This window comes from Megalobrama amblycephala, linkage group LG24, assembly GCF_018812025.1.
Source record: "Megalobrama amblycephala isolate DHTTF-2021 linkage group LG24, ASM1881202v1, whole genome shotgun sequence".
Lineage (NCBI taxonomy): Eukaryota > Metazoa > Chordata > Actinopteri > Cypriniformes > Xenocyprididae > Megalobrama > Megalobrama amblycephala.
The window spans coordinates 21,681,623-21,703,547 of record NC_063067.1 but is presented as its reverse complement, the minus strand read 5'-3'; the positions used below and the strand labels follow the sequence as shown (position 1 = coordinate 21,703,547).

The 21,925-nt window shown below is 38.1% G+C and overlaps 1 protein-coding gene across 3 annotated transcripts in view; it reads left to right on the top strand.

Moving 5' to 3' along the window:
• The window catches only part of samd11 (sterile alpha motif domain containing 11), a 61,363-nt gene that overhangs the window by 16,706 nt on the left and 22,732 nt on the right, over nt 1–21,925 (top strand). For all 3 annotated transcript variants that reach the window (XM_048177554.1, XM_048177552.1, XM_048177555.1), the window contains exons 3-4: nt 504–676; nt 12,882–12,991. In XM_048177554.1, the coding sequence (XP_048033511.1) occupies nt 504–676; nt 12,882–12,991 (283 nt within the window). The remainder of the gene's footprint in view (nt 1–503; nt 677–12,881; nt 12,992–21,925) is intronic.

Here is a 21,925-nt window from a genome sequence, read left to right as displayed (position 1 = left end):
TTTATCCGATATTGCTTTGGATAAAAGTGTCCGCTAAATCAGGGATTTTCAAACTTTTTGGTGCCATGTTAGAATATTATGATTTAAGATTAAACATGAACAATTTGGCCCTATTTATTTATTTATTTATTTATATTTATTTATTTTTTCATTTATTTATGTACTTTTGCGGCACCCCGGGGTTCTCTAGATTCAAAACCCCTGTGCTAAATGACAAAATAGGGTAGTGTATCTGCTTGGGAAAATTATGAATTCACATTGCTTTAAGTTTTTTATGTATGTACCAAAAATTCTAGCCTTTTATGAATCAGTATTAGTGAAACTAAAAACATTGCGAATACAACAGTAATACATTCAGAATGTGTTTTATCAGCCTAAAGAGAATTGAAAGTGTGACGGATCGGGAACATTAGCCATTTCTCTGTACTGCAGCTCAAGCCAGTAAAATCAGAGAAGGCTGTTCCCAGAGTCTCAGTCTGTCTGTCCCCTCTGTGCTCCTGCAGAACCGTGGGCGACTGGCAGAGAAACGCACCATCCCCTTGCCGCCAACACGGGTGCCCAAAAAGGAGCTGGCCTCCGTTTTCAGCAGCGACGACAGCGAGGGCAGTGAGCGGGCCAGTGGAGATCATGCAGACATTAAACAGGAAGAGCTGCATTACTCTATCATGAGAAAGAGGTGAGAATTTGTGTGTGTGTGTGTGTGTGTATGTGTGTGAGAGCGTGGGTGGGCAAAAAGTAGAGTGCCAATCCCAGTGCCAGGGATTGATACATCAACCATCATCTGCCGGAAAGGGGTTAGCCATATCAGACATCGGTATACCACCAAAGATCTTTAAAGAACCCTTAGGTCTTTACCCCCATAGCCCCCTATTTTGACACTCATATACCCTCTAACACACACAAATACACTCATTTACTCTTTTGGCAGACACTACAGACACACACAGGATGTGCCAACTCTAAATACCCATGCTTGGGAGCCCACAGGATACATACACAGAAATAAACATGGGGTCTTCTCATGAAAAGTGATATTGTTGATGAGGTTCTTGCAGGTGAACGTGATTTCACCAAGTACAACATTTTCCTGGATCAACATCTTTGTTGATCCTGGAACAACATTCCAATCAACCAATCAGATTTGAGGGACAAGTTTACTGTTTTTGTCAAGTTTAGGCTTACAACCGGGGTTAGGTGCTTCCACGTCAGTGTTATTCAACTATCATTTCCCTCTAATTTTAGAAATAATTTATGGGTAGGGTTAGGTTTAGGGGTTGGGTAAAGGTTAGGACTAAATTTTCGGATAGGAATGTTCTTCCAGGATCAACAAAATATGTTGATCCAGGAACATGTCTTACTTGGCAAAATCACGGTGACCGTTTTTGCAGTCATGTGGCAACTTTCTTGATGCTATAGATCTCAGAATGGTTTGAAAGTTTTCACCTGATGCATTTCCTGATGCGAGTTTGTTAAATTTCACACCTTTAATATTTGTGTATGTGCCTTTAACCGCATGTAATACTATTTTGGTCATAGCACTTGCTAAAGAATGTGGGAAGCAAGAGAGTACTTGGTCACTAACAGCTAAAGGGCAGTTCACATCAAGCACAATAACTGTAACTATAAAGTTTTAATAATCATTTTAATTCTATGCGAATAATGCAGTCCACACCACAGCTATAACAATAACAACAGAGGAACGACATCATTGGAATTACTTTCAGAATTATTTTTATAGCTGATGAACGATAAAAAACATTGACAGCCAATCAAAATCCATTCGACTTTAAAGAGCTAGTGCATTTAAAGGGGCAGACGACATAACCCTAAAATTGGACCCTAAAGTAGTTATTGCTATAGTTATCTTTATAGTTAGCGTTCTTGGTTGACATTACCATGATGTTTAAATTAGTTTGCCTTTACCACAGCATTTTATGTCATGAACTGTGGTGGGACCTTGGTAGTATTTTTGGTTAGTACCTGAAAGTACCATGTAAATGGTATACCATGATATACCGTGGTATGTTTGTGATGCCATGCCATTTATGCTATAACAATCTGGCTAGAGCAGTTTAATATTGATAAGCTAGATTCATTTAAAAAAGTAAACATTACTTTTCATAATTTCTGCTTTCCACAAAAAAGTCAAATTTATCCAGTGATGTGCTACGAGTTCCACATCTCCGTCTTCAATCAGTGCGAGGGAATTCAGTGTTCATTAAATCTTCATGAGCTGTGTTTGGCCTCCCTCCTCTCTGGCACACAAACCTGAAGAAGCTTATGAGCCTGCGGTCAGTGCAGCATTGAGCTAAGAGCAGTGGCTAAAGCGAACGGTTTTTCCGCCAGTGTTTTCGCTCTGCCTAAATGCATTACAGGTGATAACTAGCCAGCAGATGTCAGCCCTGGCAGGTGAGTCTGGGGAACCACATTTTTGTCAGACCATCTCCGCTTGTACTAAAGAACTTGTTGAAAAGCCCGGCCTTGAGGTTCTGATCTATTATTAAGTTTCCTTTAATCATTAGAGCATGCCTTTCAAAGCTAGCTGTTGCTTCGAGACTGCAGGCTTTCTGGCTTTCGAGGGTCTTTAGGTGATTTTTCACTCACGTTTTTTGAATGGAAGTGTCAGCAGCAGTTTCGATGGTGTTTGCAGTGAGAGTTTGTGTTGGCGGTATCTGTTGCACTATGCTGGATAGTTAAATCTCCAGAAAGCTTCAGTGCTTCTAATGAGAAGAGTAAGAGAAGACAATGTTCTCCTTTTCTCATTAGCCACTCGGCTCTTGCTAAAAATGTCTTGGTTAGTCCTAGCTCCTGTCAGGTTTTCTTAAAGCAACCGCCGATGCTTATAGTGATAATTTGACTTATTTAGTTGCCCGTAAGAGTCGTAACTGTGCAGTTATAGACTTTTTTGCTGCAGTAAATGGCGAATGAATTCCAATGGTTGAGTCAGTTGAGTGTAAGAGGCTTGGGTTTATGCCCATTGGTGTTAATCGGTACATTTGGGTCATTACACAGCACTGTTAGGATATCATTCTCAAGGCAGCCTATACATATGTATGAGGACATGCCCTCTTCCAGCATAGGCAGGTCATAGCTGGATCAGTCCTTTTTGTTGAGCCCTACAAGCTAACACAGTTTGCTAGCTAGCTGTCGTATTCATTAAACACATCATTGGCCAAAACTGAGTGATGTGAGGGTGCATATACTGTGCTGTGCATTGAAAACACCACGTGTTCGAGCGTAACTTGAATATGATTATGTTGTGGAATAAAGAAGGGCTCCGAGTTCTTACCTTGGAGCGGATCAGCCCTGAATGCCCAGGTACAAATATAAGCCCTCATCTGCAAGACTTTCTTGGTCACTTCTTTCACTCAACCCCGAGCCGCTGGCTCCTAGCAGCCACTTACCCTGTGACATCGAGGACGGCGCAGGAACCAGAACCGGCCAGCTAAACTCATTACAGTGATCTCCCCCCAACACTTCAGACGCCCGCGTGTGAAGATGCTAATGAATTTAAAGAACACTTATGACTAATATCTAGGGCTTTTACCCTGTTAAAGGCGGCGGACTGCGAGGAGCCACGTCTCTCCTCTGTTCCGGGGCCGCTCACCTCACCCCTACTTTACTCAGATGAGGATCTGACCGAAAGAGATAATGGGATGTTCAATCTATGAAATTCAATTTCCATTGAGCTGGACTGGGTAAGTGAGTTGTGGAGGGGTCTTAACAAATTGGATTTAGTCAATGGATGGTGAAGGATGGGGAATTCTTTTTTGCGTTTGATCGTATTTACGCCTCATCATTTGCAGTTTATATTAGTGTTGTGGTAGAGTGTGCATGGTGTTTCTTCAGTCCAAATGTATCTGCTTATACTGTATATATATATATATATATATATATATATATATATATATATATATATATATATATATATATATATATATATATAAAAATTTTTTTTAAGTTAATGCAATGTTTTAATTGCAAACTATATTATCAGCTTAACATTTTGAATGAAAAGTAGCATTTAAATGAATTTCAGAATGTCTTCGTATTTGTTTTTTCTTTTTTGCTTTAATGACAGCAGCCCTTTAGTTGCATGCACTCCACAAGTTTGTCAGTCTTGATGATCATGTTCTCCTGCATGATTTGAAATGAACATCTTGAGCTTCAGTGGAAGAAGAACATCTGACCATCTGTATAAAGTAGTTCGCATGATCAGTGCCACAAATTTACTTGGATTGGTGACATAGAAATAGAGAGGAAACTGACATATTTATTATTCATTTTATGACAGTGTTTCTTTGTTTTAAATTTTTTAAATCCTAAAACATTCTGTTTATTTCCAGATTTTCTATGTGGACTCCACATAGACTTTTGGACCCCACTTTACTTTTTTAACATTCTGCTTAAAGGTATTTTAATCCAAAATTTGTGCAATTTCAGATGAGGCAGACGAATATACTTTTCCGCAATAGTGCGCATTCAGTTTTCAAGGGATTTCCAGCCACTGCCGTGAGAAAAGCTGGTACACATTGACACCTTAAAGAAGACTCCCAATATCTTTTAACCAGATTAATGTTAATGGCCAGCAGGTTTATAGGTGATTAGTCCTCAGTCCTCCTGTATCCTGCAGGGAAACAGACCTTTCTCTCTTCGAAAACTTGCAGTGCTTAGGCTGAAGTGTAGCGCCTTAGCTTGGTCTTTTATATTTCTTTATCTTAGTGATTTCGCATTTGTGGAGGTTGAGGGTCTTTGGGTCATGATGCACTAGAATATATGCATAAATATCATACGGAATAACAGAATAACAGGCTTGGTTTTAGAATCTTTGAAATGCAAGAAAAATCAACTGATCAAGACGACGGCACGCATTGACTGCCATTCTATCTGAAAACGAACACTTTCGCGATATGCTTTATCAATAAAATTTGCAGGTGTGAGAAGTTTGTCATAGTATTAGTCTTCAAGGTCATGCCAATCATTTCCTGAAGCCTACCTGTGCACAGTCAGGTGTGTCAACACCAGGGCTTTGAGAAGTGCTGACTGCTTGTCTGGGTCATTACTGAGTAACCATCATGGATTATATAAGATAGTATACTTACTCAGAGGACAACCTGCTAAGAAAAGCCTCCAAAAAAGATTGCCCATCACATATTATCTATTATAATAATGCTAATGTAATTATAAAGCCAATTTCATCTCTTGTGTAAAACTACCTGGCATTTAACTGCTGATTTACTTAGAATACTCTCGTGATTTTTGTTGATTTTTTTTCTTATTTACAACCTATGGAAAAAAACTAAGTGTAGAAACATAAGTGGATTAGATGAAGGAGGGGAGGAGGAGGCAGGTTGATTCCAGAATGGTGGACCCTCCCCTTGAGCACGAGGGACAGGGAAAGGAAATAAATCAGACAACTGTTGCACCTGTCTGGATAGAAATACTGTCTGTCTTCCCCCGGGTTTCTGCGGCCTCTTCAGAGAAGGGCCTGACCTGTCTGTGTTTAGCATTAGAAGCGTTTGTCCAGTAAGGCTTGCCGTCCTCTTCCCTGGTGGCTGTCTGGACCTGAATGTAAGCACTCGGCCAGCCAGAAGTGGAAATCAGCTGGTCCAAACCTCAGGACTGAAGCCAACCCAAACCGGCGTCTTTAGCGCACTGTAACTGGCCAGGCTCTTAAAATGCTGGTATGTACAGTCAAGGGCATTTTCATCTGACGCTTAAACTGTTTTTTAAATTATAGTGATATTGTTGAGTGTCTCGACACCGGTGTTTTTGGTATTTTTGGAAATTTTGTTCTGACGTACAACAGACAAAATGCTAGACCCACATGCTATACGTTTACAAGGAATGGCTAGTAGCCTGGTTGTGAATAATTTTCCTTTAAAGGTTTTTTTTGCGCTCGCAAAGACATTCGGCTGATGATTACGTTTTCTTTTTACGAAAGGGCTGTTTTTTTGGTTTGTTTGTCTCACACGGGTTTAGTAGAATCATTCATATTCAGTCATTTGTGTGGTCCACCGGAGGAAATGATGTGTACTCAAAAGTTTACTTTAAATGATGTGACCATGTGCTCCATTCATTCATCTGTTTTGTTAAGGCATTTCCCTGTACAGTTCTGGAGCGTTGCACGACACACTGCTGGGAAGGGGACGTGATGCTGTAGGATTCCTGGAAAGAACCTTCTTTTAAGGCAATAATTAGTGGTTGGGTTCCAGTTCTGGAACTTTTTGAATGTCCAGGGCTCTTCCTAAGTAACAGCTGTAGACTTAACGTTCTACAGTTTACTATTTACAGGAAAACTAGTGCCATTTAAAACCCTGTTGTTAGAAATACATATGGCGCAACTGTTTTGTTTATTTATATCCGCAACTTCTAAATTCACAGGGCTGGAATTAAGGCCAAATCTACATTTTTAGTACAAGAACACGCATCGCAAAATGCATCTCTGTGAACTTTTTTTACTTTTTTGAAGCTATTTTAATTTTTTTTTTACTCATTGCTATCATTCAAGTAATCATAGAATAATTTAGAGAATTTACATAGACTCTTTTCCCTCAGACTTTGAATACTTTTGGCATGAAATATATTTTGTACTTTCATTTTATGTCTTTTTCAGAGTTTGGGCGAACCAAGCTTTTGTTTGCGATTCCACTAATTCTACAAAAGTTTTCAGTCATTCAGGTCATCGTAGTTTATTAAAACAATAAAACTGCTTTGAATGGAACTGTAGAGCGCTTGTTGCTTTAAAATCCCTCTGCGTTGTAAATCACTTTGTTATAAGCAATGCGATACATTTGCGCTCCTAGGAAATGAACACGCATCCCTACTCGCTACGTTTCCCTTGCCTGACAAGAGAGAGTAAGTAGTTAAACCAGTAAAGATGATTTAATCAGGTGTTGTTTTCCTGTTAGCATCTCCTTTGATTGGTTTTGCTTCAGCCACATGAGTTAATCAATGTCATTAATGTCACATCTACTGAGAGCAGCTGTCTTTAAAAGGACGTTGCACCACATCTCACAGCTTCTCAGACTTTTTCCGCTGTTCACGTTTCAAATTATCCAACACCGCAACGTTCGATGTGGCGAAAAAATGTTTTGCTCCACTTCTACTTTTCTGGGTTCCCGCATGCTTATCGACCTCCCATCAGCTTTTATAAGGCAGGAACAACAGGAAAGCTCAGGAGAATGCACTGCACTCTCATTTATTTATGTATCTGTTTCGATATTTATTTATTGCTCTCCTCGCTAGCTGAGGCCTGGCTGCTTGGTCTGAATGTGAGCAGAATAACAACAGATGTGGTTTTTTTGTTGTTTAAAAAAAACAAAACAGAGAAATATTGATTTCCCCCCCTCCTCAAAGTTTTGATTTTTCTTGCCATTCTAGCATTCTGACATTCATGTTCATGTTTTTTTTTTTTTTTTTTTTTATGCTGGTTTCACTATATGTGGACATGGGATGAGTGTTCAGAACAATTGTTTAGTAAAAGTAACAGTAAAATCTTCAATTTTGTAGCATGTAATGATTTTTTTGTACAGTGCCAGTTCATTGTGCAAAACGTCTGTCACTTTCTGTAAAACGGAGGCATCCTCTCCACATGCCTTGCCACTTTCTGCTTGGCACCACTTTGTGTGTGTGTGTGTCAGGGTGAGACTATCAGCGCTGTGTTCAGTAATGGTGTAAGCCCTGGCGTCAGGATGCCCAGTCTGCCAACTCTCTGTGTGACCTCTATATCTGGCGCCAGCTCTCGTCTCCCGTGTCACTGCAGGGGCACTTGCGCTGGCACTATTTCCCTCCCTGACGCTCTCGCTACCACGAGGAACGCCACGTCTGCCCAATGGCCTTCCGTGTTGCCTTAAACTCAAGTCAGTTCTTGAATACCTGCCATTCATCAGATGCCTTTCATCCAGATGTTGCCCCTGTCGTATTTGAATACCCAGCCATTTGTGAACAAAACAAGCATTTTCTTAGAGGAACAGTTCGCTCAAAAATGAAAATTGTGTCATTTACTCATCGTCATGTTGTTCCAAACCTGTATGACTTTGTTTCTACCTTGGAGCAATTTTAAAGAATTATTTTACTTTTCATTTGCAATTAGAATGAATGGGGACTAGAGCTAAGAAAAAGTGCAAAATCACCATAAAATTCTCATAAAAGTAGTCCACTTGATATTTATTAATCATCTATAGTCTGTATCACTGATTAGTGAGCAAATCATTCTTTGGAGTTGCATCTGTTCAATTACTCTGTTCAGTTCACAAAACAAATTGGAATGATTCATTCACTGATCCGGTTCTCGAGTTATTGAATGAGTGATTCGGTTATAGCGTGTCCTGAGCAGAGCTCACTGGAGGGGAAGATTATCAGTGAATAATTTTCATTTTTGGGTGAACTATTCCTTTAAACCCCTTGAACAGGTACATACAGGTACAGGACTTTATCCCTTTAGTAGCATTTGAATCTCAGTTCAGAGTTAAGCAAAGCTTTGTGCAGGTGTGCAGCTGGTTTTCTCCACATTCAACCACAAACCCTACTCCTAGGCCTAGTGCTCCTATATCAGACGCACGTCAAGAACAGATGGAAGTGCTTTCAGCTCTGCATGAGAGTGCTGTGGTGAGGAAATGTGTCTGCTACCAGCAACAACACAGTTGATGCAAAAACCCATATCTTTCTGGCATCGGAAAGATGTTTTGCTGTTCGTTGTGGTGTCACGGATTTTCATTTTGTTGTAAAGCACTGACTCTGAAGCTGCATTGAATGCCTCTGATTCATTTTTTGACACCTTCCAAATATGGTATGTTACTCAAAAAAATCTCTGCCATAACATTTGCTTTCCTTATGAACCAGCCACAGGGGGTGAGCAATGTTTCCAAAATTCTATATCATGGTAATGGTACATTTTTTCATAGTAAATTCAATTTAGCTGGGAATTCAGCAAAGAAATGTTATATGTTACATAAACGTACAGTAGTAATGCCTGTTTTTTTGATAATTTAGTGAATTTAATACTTTACAAAGTAAAAGTACTGCATATTTAAAATACGATTAGAAGAGCCAAGCTCACTGCACATTAGATAAATTCTATGTTAATTATGCTTATTAAATTAAGTCACAACAATGCTTGGCAACCATAAACAACATTGTGTGGCTTTTATGTCAGAACATACTTTAAATTGTGTCATAGACATAAATATGCTAATAATATGCAGTATTAGCATATTTTCTGCTGGTTGACACATTTCTTGGGTTAGACTCTAATATATCATTATTTTATATCATTTTTTTACATGATATAGCTGCTAAATTGGTCACAACTTTCATTAAAAAGTTAAAGATGTTAGATATAAACAGATTTTTCAACCTTTTGTTGCAGAAATAAAGTTTGCTTATTTGCCAAGTGTTCAGTAGATATTTTCAAAGTTGTTGTAAATATTGTACATGAATTACATTATTTAAATATAATATATATTATTAAAATATACTATTTTTTTTCTAGTTTATAATCTTTTTCAAATAGGTTTTACCATCTCACAATTGTTTGTTATTTTTAAGCTTTTTTAACTAGGTAGAGTCATCAGACCCCAATTTGCTGCGTTTTTTTCCCTCTCACAGTGGGTCATGTCTGGGGCAAAGAGTCTGTGCGGTTGACGGGGAAGTGTAAGAGATATTGACCAGTTTAGGTGGAGATTATGCTGATCGTCTTCACTGCGTGATAAGCCGCAGCTCATGTCCTAAGCGGAGTTGTCAGGTCCGCCCTGTGCTCCCCTGTGTGGGATCGCTGACTCAGGCGGCCGGGTCTTAGCTCCAGCCCTGACGCAGATTATGACCTTGGCCGCCAGTCGTGGGAGGCCTCATTAGCGGCGCACACCGGGACAGTCCAGAAAAAGTGTGCTAATTAACCTGCTAACAATGTCCTTGCTTAGTGAGCTCACTGCAGAGCCTCCGTCCGAGGATAATAGCCTTCCTTAGCTGCCAGAGCGGGAGCTGGAAGATGGAGCTGTTGTTTGGACTGATGCCCTGTTAAGGGAATGGATGGTGGAACTTGGATGACCTATAGAGAACAGCAGAGTTGTTTCCTAGATAAAGGTTAAATGGATCTTTGCGCTACACAGAGTAGCATAGTTTCATGCAAGTTTTAAATATTCTATAGCATTGTTGCCAAATTAGAATAGACAAATGTGAAATTTTGAATAATACTTAAATCTAAACACTACTTCAAAAGTTTTCTACTAGAGTTTGTTTAAGCTTGTTTGGGTATTGTGTGACTTGTATAAATGTAGCATATTCTGTGAAATCACTTTGCAGCGAATTTGTTTCTTCTATTGATTTATTTCAGTCTAATTTATGTTTTTTATTTTTCTGGGAGTTGCCAGCCTCAAATGAAATATGACATTTTCGATCATAGATTTTTGTTCTTGTAAATGTATAGAGTGATTGTGCTTTCGCTGTATTGTCGGTATTCATTCTCTATATTAGTAAAAAAGGTGTATATTTATGTATAATATATAATGTATATAATGTATAATATATATATATTGTATAATTGTATTTATATTATTTAATAGTGTTTATAGTATTAATAGTATTTAAATAGTATTTATTTGAATAATATTTTAAAATGAGTATATATTTATATATATGTGTATATTTGTGTGTGTGTGTGTATATATATATATATATATATATATTTACACACACATATTGTTTTTAAATTAAATAGTATTTGTAAATGACAGTATTTTCATATATATATATATATATATATATATATAATTTTGTTTAATATTTTATGTATGTATTATTTGTAATAATTATTTGACAACAGTTTTTTGTAATAATTTTTCATATAATTTTTAATAATTTGCATTTAAAAATGCTCATTTAACTCCTGACATTACAATATTGTCAGAACTTAAGATAATATCATAATTTGTCTAACATAATATTGCTCAGTGAATGCTGTCATTATGTAAAAGTATCGTGCGTCGGATCTTGTGTCGTACAGTTGATCAATGGCATTTCTGTCAGACTTTTGTGAATTTGCAGCCCAGTTCGGTCATGGAGAATAAATTCCTGTACGTGCTGTGTTGTTTGTAGCCGAACTGAAAGCGTGGCAGGCTGACATTACTGAAGCCCAGCCTGTAATCTACGGACTGTAAAACTAGCATTTGGACTGCCACACGCAGCAGGGGTATGCTCAAGCATTTGGACTGCCCTGTGACAGCCCATAAAAATGTCCCTCAGAACTCTGTTGACATTAGTGCGCCCCACAGACCGCCAGGCACTGTGAGATATGCATCTGATATTTGCTAAATGCTAATCGGGTATTTGAAATCATTATGCGTTATAATGCGATCACAGCTGTAATCAGATTGCATTAAAATACCTCAATGACACACTTCTTCTATCACTCTCTATAGAGACAACATGGCCCAAGCAGGACTAACAAGGGTTAATGAAGGATGAGTGAGGAAAGGATGAGAGGGGGAAGGAGGGAGGAAGGGAGGTTGAGGGAATGGCCTTGTCCAATCCTAATCTGTAAACCCTTCAGTTGGCCTTGAAGAGACGACCTGAGTGAGGAAGACAAGTGTGGGGGGTGTACGCCGGTACTGGCCTGGGATCAGTTTATCAGTCTTTTTTCATGTTTAATGTGTGTATATGATTCATGTGTAGAAACATTAATGTAAAAGATAATAAAATGTAGTATTATATTAAAAAAGTCTATTTAAAGGGTGAATATGAATCATGTTTAAACAATTATAAAAGATCATAAAATATAGGTTTAAAAAGATTTAAAAATATATATTTTTTCAAACGAACCTTATATATTGTCCATTCAAATTGTTTTAATATGTCCCTCTGACCTAATTAAATCCCATTTTACAGATATTGTTGTTAAATATTAGTAATATAATATCATTGGTTCTTTGTGGGGTCACTTTTACGTTGAAATATATAATAAAACCATTCCATATGACATATATGACCTATATAGTGTGTATAACTTGCCACTGTGTGTATAAATTCATAAAGTTTGAAACATTTTATTGAGTTTAGGCTTTGGGTTCTCTCAAGCTAAGCATTCATCGGTTTCTTCACCCATCCAAAAGAGCTGACAAGATCAGTTCTGTGGTTGCAGTCATACAATACAAGGCTGCGTATAAAGCCTTTTTGACACCGGGGCATAAATACTTTCTTAAATATCTTTGGAATTACATACAGATTTTATTATCCATTCTAATGTCTAAATCCACACGCACATGTTAAATGCTAAAACCAGCCCCTTTTATTCGGCACTTATTGGGTTCCTTTATGAAATGGCAGATCTCTAGAGATTACACTCATCCCCCGCGCCTCCAGAGACCCAAACGATTTCAGCAGAGCGATCATAAAAACCATAATCACCTGGTTTTAAGCTCATAAACTGCTTATGAGTTGAATGTGTTGATTAGAACATCTTAAGGTTGAAGATGAGACTGGATGAAACTCAAAATTGCTTGACACAGGAATCTGTCAGCGCTCATTATACGCTTAAAATCCAAAAGACAATGAATGCAGAAGCAAAGCAAAAGAGCCAAAGGCAGAAAGCGTTTCAGCTTCAAGGGACCAGACCGAAGTGCAGCAGGTCGGCCGTGTTTGATTCAGTCGAGGTTGTTGTTTGTGGTGGAATTACATTTCTGTTTTTAATTTATGCTGTTGCATCATTCTTGTTGTGTTCAATGGGTAAGTTCGATCATTTCAGGTTTTTTTAAATACTAGTATGTTAAATGTGTGAGTGTGCTGTTTCTTTGCATTATGAGTTTGAGATTAGGAGTTCCTGGGGATATTTACTCCCTCTTCTTATCTCTCCTTTTCTTTCTCCATCCTCCTCTTTCCTTTTTCAGTCGTGACAGTGACCTCTCAACGATCATCTCCAACCTGCACCACACCCGACAGCACGGCATGCCCGAGGGCCAGCCCTGCTCTGACCTCAGCCTCGCCTCCGCACACTCAGGTAGGACACACCTAGAGAGAGCACACCTGAGACACATTTACACATAATCGGAGATGAATGTTCTGGTATGTTGTTATCCACGTGTTTATGGCCCTCATGAAGTGAAAACATACTTATGGAGCAAAAGCAGACACATGGACATGAATAGGAAGTGTTCTGGATGAAAGTAGTTGAAAAACGCTTTTGTGATTATGATACACACTTGTCAAATCTGTGAAATATGCAGTATTTCACCTATAGACTTGATACCATACGCGATACTTATTTCTATGGCTTTCTCTGTCTCTCTCTGTCTACATTATTCAGTTTTATTGCAGTCATATTCTGTTTTTTACAGGATTTATCCTTTGATTGATGTAGAACAATTACACTGACTGCGTGTTAGTATTTTAATTCCGTTTAATTTGCATGATTGAGGGCTGTAAGCTCATTACTCGCTCCATTGTGGCCATCTTCATTCCATTACTTAATGCTCTTGTCTTCGCCTCTCTTAGCACACAACTTAAACCACCATTAAAACTACTCTCAGTAAATAGCTTTATTTGTCATTAATCTCGGACCAAACAGAAGGACTACCGGACATACTCTGTGTTAATCTCATTGGTAATCTGAACCACATGGTCACTCAAGGGTTAAGTAATTTTGATCAGTCTGGTTTTACAGCTATGCTTTAATGTATTGTTTGAGGATTTATGTTGCATTTTAATATTTTAAAAAGTTTATTTATTCATTTTTACTATTTTAATGTAATTTATTTTAATAACAATAGTGATATATTTTCTAAATTTTAATTATATTTTATACTTATTATAGTCTTAATTAGAGTTTATATACAAGTCTGAACCACATGGTCACCCACGTATTATATATTATATATTATATATATATATATATATATATATATATATATATATATATATATATATATATATATATGGGTCAGTGAAGTGACGGGTCATTTTTTTGTCCAAAGGCCTTAATAATAATATAAAAACAAAGATAAGACATCCAAAGTATGTAAGGTAGTACAACTAGATCACTTTTATTGAATCTAAAAGGTTTTAATTATATTTTGCTACTTATAAAGGTATTTTAAAGATTTTGAAGTGTCAAAAGGTCATTCGGTTTAACTGTCCAAAGGCCAATACAGCCATTTCATTTGAGATTAAAATATCTTAAAATGTAATAAATGTATATATTTTTTATTCTGGCATGATTTTATAACATCATATATCAACATAGTGCAAAATTGTATTAAAATTAAGTGTAGAAGTCGTTGCTTTGTATGAGAAAGAATGTCCGGAAAAATGAATTTCATTGATGTCATTTGGAGTAACCAATATAAAGGGACAATTTTGGATCAAGTCATGCATTCAGTGTCATGTGACAGGATGTGACATCATTCAGACACCTGCAAAGGACCACATGGTTGTGAAGCAAAGTAACTAACTCTCTCTTAACTATTTGTAAAATTCATGTTTTCACTTGCTCATACTCATGTCCCGAAACATCGGGTCATTTGGTACAACCGCTATAAAATATGGAAAATGTCGTAATATTTTAAAACTTGTCCTAAATATAAAATGTTTGATTTTCCTTTTGCTAGCTAGCTAGCAATCTAATCTATCAGCCTGTTAGCATTGTTTAAAAATATCGTCATTCGGTATAACCAAAAGTGTCATTCTGTAAATCCGAAATTTTGGTTAAACCGACTGACTTTTTTGGTGACAAATTTTGTCCATCTTGTAAAAAACGACAGTGTTAATTGATTATAAAAACCACATAATCTCATTGTTAACACTTAATAAAACTTCAAAATTAATTATACTGTATCTCCATTAATTTTTTACACTTTTAAAAATCTTATTCATCAATGACGAATGACGTAAATATTTAAATAATACTTAATTCATAACAAGTCTCAAATGACTATTATCCAACGATACGTGTTTACAGTTAGACAGCTTCCGATTTCAACTGTTTACTAAGTTTAGTCATTTTCTAGTTTGCACTATAAAATTTATTTATTTATAGAAATTATTATTGAAATTAATTTTTAGTTCTTTAGGTTGTAATAAATACTGCGTAGTTAAGTCATACTATTATTGGTTTGTGGACAAATGGCCATATGTGAATATACGTGACTAAATCCTATTACAGTGGCATTGGCCCAGCATTAAACAGTCCCAGTCCAGATCTAATGGCTCTGAAGATGGATCAGATCACCTTTACTGGGCTGGAGGTTTATACTAGACTAGAGATCTAAGGGTTGGGTTAAAAACAAGACTAGTATAATCTCCCAAAACTTAAATGGAAGATGCTCAGTTAATCTTAATTGAAGAAGACACAAAGGAATAAAAGCGGAAGCCACCTGCAGCGTGGCTGATGACCAAAATCTGTCAGTTTGAGCATTTAAAAGAGGTTTAACGGGTGCTGTAAGCAGCTAGACTCGTGTCTGTAAACAAGTCCAATCCGATCACCCAGCGCATCTAATTCTGTCTGCCAGTGAAATTAGAGAGCCTCCTTCCCTGGGCCAGGTTAAGGGTCGAATGGATAGAACAGACCCATTTGGACGTGCGTATTTTTTTCTTTTTGCATGATCAGAATAATTCACATTTATTACATTTTGCATTTTACCACAGCGTGGCAATAAGTTGCAAAGCAGAGCATGTACCAATATTTTAAAGGTTGACTAAGTGTACATTTTTGTACAGCTGTGAGACTCCCAACAGCTTTTTTTTTCTCCGTCACACAGTCTCTTTTACTTCCTTTCAAGTCTGACTTCTTCTGTGGGTATGTGATTGAGCGAGAGAGAGAGAAGAAAAGGTTGGAAAAGTGCAGAACAAATGAATGAGCAGAGCGTCGTATGGTATCAAGGGAGGGTGGACTGCAGTGTGGAGTCGCGAGACAGGCGGAGGAAGAGGAAGCCAGCCGACTGCCGCGCTGGGGTTGCTTTGCACCGGAGAGGCCCGTTAATTAAATCTGAGGGACAGACATGAGAGCTGACCCAGGCGTCAGCCGCAGCCAGTCAGCGGCGGAGGAGAGGCGGCTCCCGCTCCCCCTCCCTCACCACCCCCCACCCCCTCCGTCCGGCCGGCCGGCCTGCTGGCCCCAGCGAGGGATGGGGGGAGGGCAGGGCGCCGGCAGCTCGTCTGGCTCTCTGTGTAGACTCCTAAACGTGGCTTTGCGGTCAGACCAGAGACTCTTAATAGGCGTATAAGGTGTTTTTGCTTTTTTCCCCTCCCTCTCTGCCGCTCTCATGCTTTCCTAAAGGCAGACAAGAGCGTCTGCGGGAGTCTGTTGTGTATCTGGACCAGCGAATAAATGTAGATTCCCTGAATTTGTATGTTATAATCTTAATCTACTTTCTGAAGACGCAGCATTTGCATGTTTATACTGCAATTGAAGTGTCCAGTCAATGATGTTTATGTTTTTTCCTCCCACAAATCTACTTGTCCTGTGCACGACCATTATTGTACCTAAGGATGGGCCTTAACCGAATACACTGTAAATCACTTACATAAAACATCCTAACAAATCCATAAAAATATACATGCATATTATATAAAAATATTAAATAAAATTACTTCAGTAGTATGCTGCTTTGGTGTTCAACAAACGTTTCTTATTATTATTAATGTTATAAACAATCAGTGTTGTTTGTGCTGCTTAAGATTTTTGTGGAAACCACGAGACACTACCATTCAAAAGTTTTTTAAACACTTTAATTCAGCAAGGATGCAAAAATATATATCATGGTTCCCACAGCAATATTAAGCAGCACAACTGTTTTCAACATTGATAATAATAATAAATGTTTTTGAACAGCAAATCAGAATATTAGAATGTATTCTGAAGGATCATGTGACACTGAAGACTGGGGTAATGTTGCTAAAATTTCAGCTTTGACATCACTGTAATAAATTAGGCTAGATTTTAAAAATATATTAAAATAGAAAACGTTATTTTAAATTTTAACAATATTTCACAATAGTATGTGTGTGTGTGTGTATATATATATATATATATATATATATATATATATATATATATATATATATATATATATATATATATATATATAGTAAAATATTTTTAAATAACTATATATTTTATTTGGAATTATAAATAAGTGAAAAAACAGCTTGACATTATGTACCACTTGAGTTAAAAATAGTATATTCCAAACAGTAAAACAAATTTTATGAAACTGAAAGTTCCAGCTCTAAATTTTGATTGGATGAGCTACATTAGAAGCTGTGGTAATGTGCTGGATCAATAGCCGCTTTTCCACAGTCAGGCCGAACGGTTGTTAGAATGGTAAGGAACGGTTCCAGTTGTGTTTCCACTTGACCCTGGTACGGCACAGCACGATTACAAACCGTTCTCGGCCCAGAATTCTCTGCATGGTTGTCTAAGTCACATGTTGCTCAACAACTGCAGACAAGTAAACTCTATTTCTAGAGTCTAGTGTCTAACAATCCCTTAAAAACAAATTTTTTTTATTTTTATCTAGACTTGTTTGGGATACGTTCAACTCTGAATTTTCACATTTCTCAATGTTTTTTCATCACTCTGATTCTGTAAAGCAGTCTGGCCTAGTAAATGCTACCGTCATACAGTGCAACCATAATTATACTTTTTTTTTTTTTTACCATTTCTATATCTGTTGATTTTCTGGCGATTCTCTGCCTGCCTTTTCTGCATCTTCCTGCATTTTCCTCAAACACCTTTTGTCTCCATGTCTTTATTTTTCCCTCAGTTTTTTTTTTGCCTTATTCTGTTGTTTTCTTTCCCATGATTTTGATCTCTTTCTTTTCTCTCTGCTCGTTTCCCTCCCTCATTTTCTGTCTCTCTCTCTTTCTGTCTGTCTCTCCCCTAAGGCTCTCAGTGGGGGAGCGGCAGTAGAGGGGGGCGGTTCTGAATCCTCTGGGCTGGCGGAAGCGCCGTGCTGCTCCCCCCCCCCCCCCCCATAGCCAATCAATGCCATCCTTTCAGTTCTGGCCGAGTCCCGCAAACAGGGGGATCAATAAGTTATTAGCACCATTCTGTCAGCTGTAATGTGGAGATTGATTGGAGGTTGGGGCTCCGCCGCGCCGCCCGCCACTTCCCCTGCCTGATAAAGATGACAGATTAAGGGAATAAGAAAAGGGAATTAAGGAGTGTGGCCTGTCCAACTTGTCAGTAGCTGGAGAGAGACGGAAGGAGCAAAGGGAGAAGGAGGAGAAAACCAAGAGCCTCCCGCTCTCCCACTCATTTAGTCGTTTTGCTATTTCTTTATCCATCTAGCCTTCTCTTTTCTCCTCTCCTCCCTTTATTAAAGTTCTGCCCTTGTTTTGGCCCAGCTCCGCACCGCCTAGGCTGGAGTTTAAAGGAATTAGCAGCAGTGCTGGCGACAGGAGCCGTTCCGTGAGTTGGGTAACATGGCTGAGGCACGAGGCAGCTCCGAGCCTCCCTGTTTGGTGTTAAATGTGAGCATCACAGCTTTAAGAGGCAACATTTAATTGGTATTAAAGGCTTTCCGCCTTAAAATCTCTGACCCTGAGGCAGACAGGCGCTGCCGAAACCCTGCCTCTCCCTTGAGCACACTGTGAGACAGAGAGAGAGCGCAGTATTTTTGCTGCTGCTGTGGATTTTTGAAGCTCTTTGAAGCTGTATTTTGCATTTATTTTTTGAATGAGCACTAAATTTCAGGGTAGAGAGGTATATAAAGTATGTATAGCAAATTTTAACTAAAAAAGTTTGTATAAAAATTGAAGTGTCCAGTCAATGATGTTTATGTTTTTTCCTCCCACAAATCTACTTGTCCTGTGCACGACCATTATTTTACCTAAGGATGGGCCTTAACCGAATACACCGTAAATCACTTACATAAAACATCCTAACAAATCCATAAAAATATACATGCATATTATATAAAAATATTAAATAAAATTACTTCAGTAGTATGCTGATTTCTGATATGCTGCTTTGGTGTTCAACAAACGTTTCTTATTATTATTAATGTTATAAACAATCAGTGTTGTTTGTGCTGCTTAAGATTTTTGTGGAAACCATGAGACACTACCATTCAAAAGTTTTTTAAACACTTTAATTCAGCAAGGATGCAAAAATATATATCCTGGTTCCCACAGAAATATTAAGCAGCACAACTGTTTTCAACATTGAGAATAATAATAAATGTTTTTGAACAGCAAATCAGAATATTAGAATGTATTTTGAAGGATCATGTGACACTGAAGACTGGAGTAATGATGCTAAAATTTCAGCTTTGACATCACTGTAATAAATTAGGATAGATTTTAAAAATATATTAAAATAGAAAACAGTTATTTTAAATTTTAACAATATTTCACAATAGTATGTCTGTGTGCTTATATATATATATATATATATATATATAAAAAAAAAAAGTTTGTATAAAAAGACCAAGGTTTAGTTTGAAAAATAGTGTACTAGCATACTATTACTATTTCATCTTTATGAGTCGTAGGCTGATATGCTATTCCAAATTTAGCTTAATGTTATGTGTGGAAAAGCAACAGAAAATACTGTGAGAAATACTCTCACATTGCAATGCTCTCAACTCGACGTTCCATTTCCAGTGAAGGCAAATTACCTTTTTTCTGCGTTTTTTTAATCCATTTTTGAATTAGGACTTACAAATATATGACATTTTACTCAAAATTGTGTAAAAATGCAAAATTACCTTTTATTTTCTGACTATTGCTGGATTAGAACAGTTAACATGGAGGTTTATAAGGAGAAAAGAAACTGTGAGTTAGTCAGTGTCACTTCCCGCCTCCAGCTCCTCCTTGCAGAATAACTGCTTCCTCCTCACTGTCCCAAACTCCTCTTTTGTTGAGTGCATTACTTCAGCTAGAGACCAAAGTGCTAAGAGCAGACAAAGAGTGCGGTCCGGAGCCAGGTTTCCTCTCCGCCTGCGACGACGCCATAGGCACACTGCCCTGCTCAAAAACTTTCCCCCTCTCACTTACGAAAGCATTTCGTACCGCAAATCACTTTGTCCCGCACTGTCAAATCATACCATGAGAATTTAAGGGTTTTAAAGTTTGTGTTTAATCACTTGGGGGGTTTGATTCGGGGGACAGTGCTGTGTGAGTTTGAGCTGTAGGTCTGAGTGACAGTTCAGGACCGTTGATTTCGAAGAGATGGAGATGGAGGTTGAGATGAAGAGGAACTGGACTCAGCCCAGGGCTTTGGGAGTCTTGGCAGGCAGGAGGTTGCCTGATAAGACGTGATGGAGCTTGGAGAACAGGCTGGGCTGGAGATAGCAGCACTAGGGTGGCTGAGCCCTGTGGGAAAGACACCGCTAAGAGATTAGGGTCAAAGAGAGACATACAGGGAGGAAGAGAGATCAACATAGCTTGTACAGAAACCAGAGGGTCCTGTGGTTTGTAGAAGTGTTTCCCAACCCTTTTTGTCTTGGGTACCTTCACAACCCTATTTGTAAGTTCTCCTTCATCCACACCGAACCAGACATGTGCTCCTTTTAACTCATATTATATCATTTAACACCTTTTAAACTAAAACTTTACTGGCTTATCTGAAGTTTTTGCACATTGCTTGAGAAGCAAAAGAGACAGGAGCATCCGATTGCTATAGTTTTACACTTATGCAGCGATCGTATCAGTTCTACGCGAAGATAGAGAGCGGAAAATAATTGAATACGCCAAGGGAGATTCTTCACCTCAAAGGCCGACGAAGGGAGAAGTGGAGTGAGAGACAGACGGAGGGAGTGTTGTTGTTGTCTTTGGGCGGAGGTTAGGAGAGGATATGGGGGCCCATTAGAGAGGCCCCTTTTTCTCTTTGGAGTGGGATAGACAGCCTTCCCCCCCGATGAGAAGACATCAAACAGCGTCATTAGTAAAGCTCGTTCCCCACAAAGAATCCCAGACCGAGCTCTGCCACTCCAAAAGCCCTTTCAAGCGCAGGCTTGCTTTTCTTTCTCTCTATGTGTCTCTCTCCAGCACTCTTATCTGAGAGAGGGATGAACCGTACGCTTGGTGTCGAGAGGCAGGGGTGCGAGAGAGTAGTTTGTACTTTTGTGTCGGACATATACGAAGGTGCAGCCTCTCTCGGTTTTGTTGCCATGCAAGAATCTCCCCCTTCACTCTTCTTTGATGTGTAGAGCTTTATTCATGGCTTACATGTAAGGGTTATCTGTTATAATGGCTTCCTTTAAAGACCCTGTGAAATAAAAATGAGAGTTTTGTGGCTTTTTAGTTCAAATCTGTTAGCTGTGAGGCTAATGCTACTACACTCCTTAAGTTCATTAGGGTTAGTTCATCCCAAAATGAAAATTCTGTCATTAATTACTCACCCTCATGTTGTTCCAAACTCGTAAGACTTTCGTTCAACACAAATAAAGATCTTTTTGTGGAACTGATTTCATCAAAAAGATCTTTATTTGTGTTCCGAAGATGAACGAAAGTCTTACGAGTTTGGAACGACATGAGGGTGAGTAATTAATGACAGAATTGATGGCTTCATCAAAAGCATATACCATTGATTAATAACCTCGTAGCTCACAGTAGATCTGTCTTTAGCGATTTATAAGTTGTTACAAATCAATTCCCCAATGGATAAAATGAACAGGATATTACTTCTGTAACCCAACTGTTGCACTTTATACCACCTGCTACTGACTAGAAAGTAACAAATCATATTGGCTATTTAAAAAGGAAAAAGACAACATGTCAATGTTGCATTCAAATATCATGTTTCAATAGGAAATACGTCAGCATAAGAAAGAAAACTGCGCTTGTTGAGCAATATTATGTTGTCTTTAAAATGATGCCCCCACAGGGCACCATAAATGTTTTTAAAATAACTTTTTATGATATCTATAGACAATAAAACACAATAAATACAATAAAAGTTCAAATACAAGCAACATGTATAATCCATTTT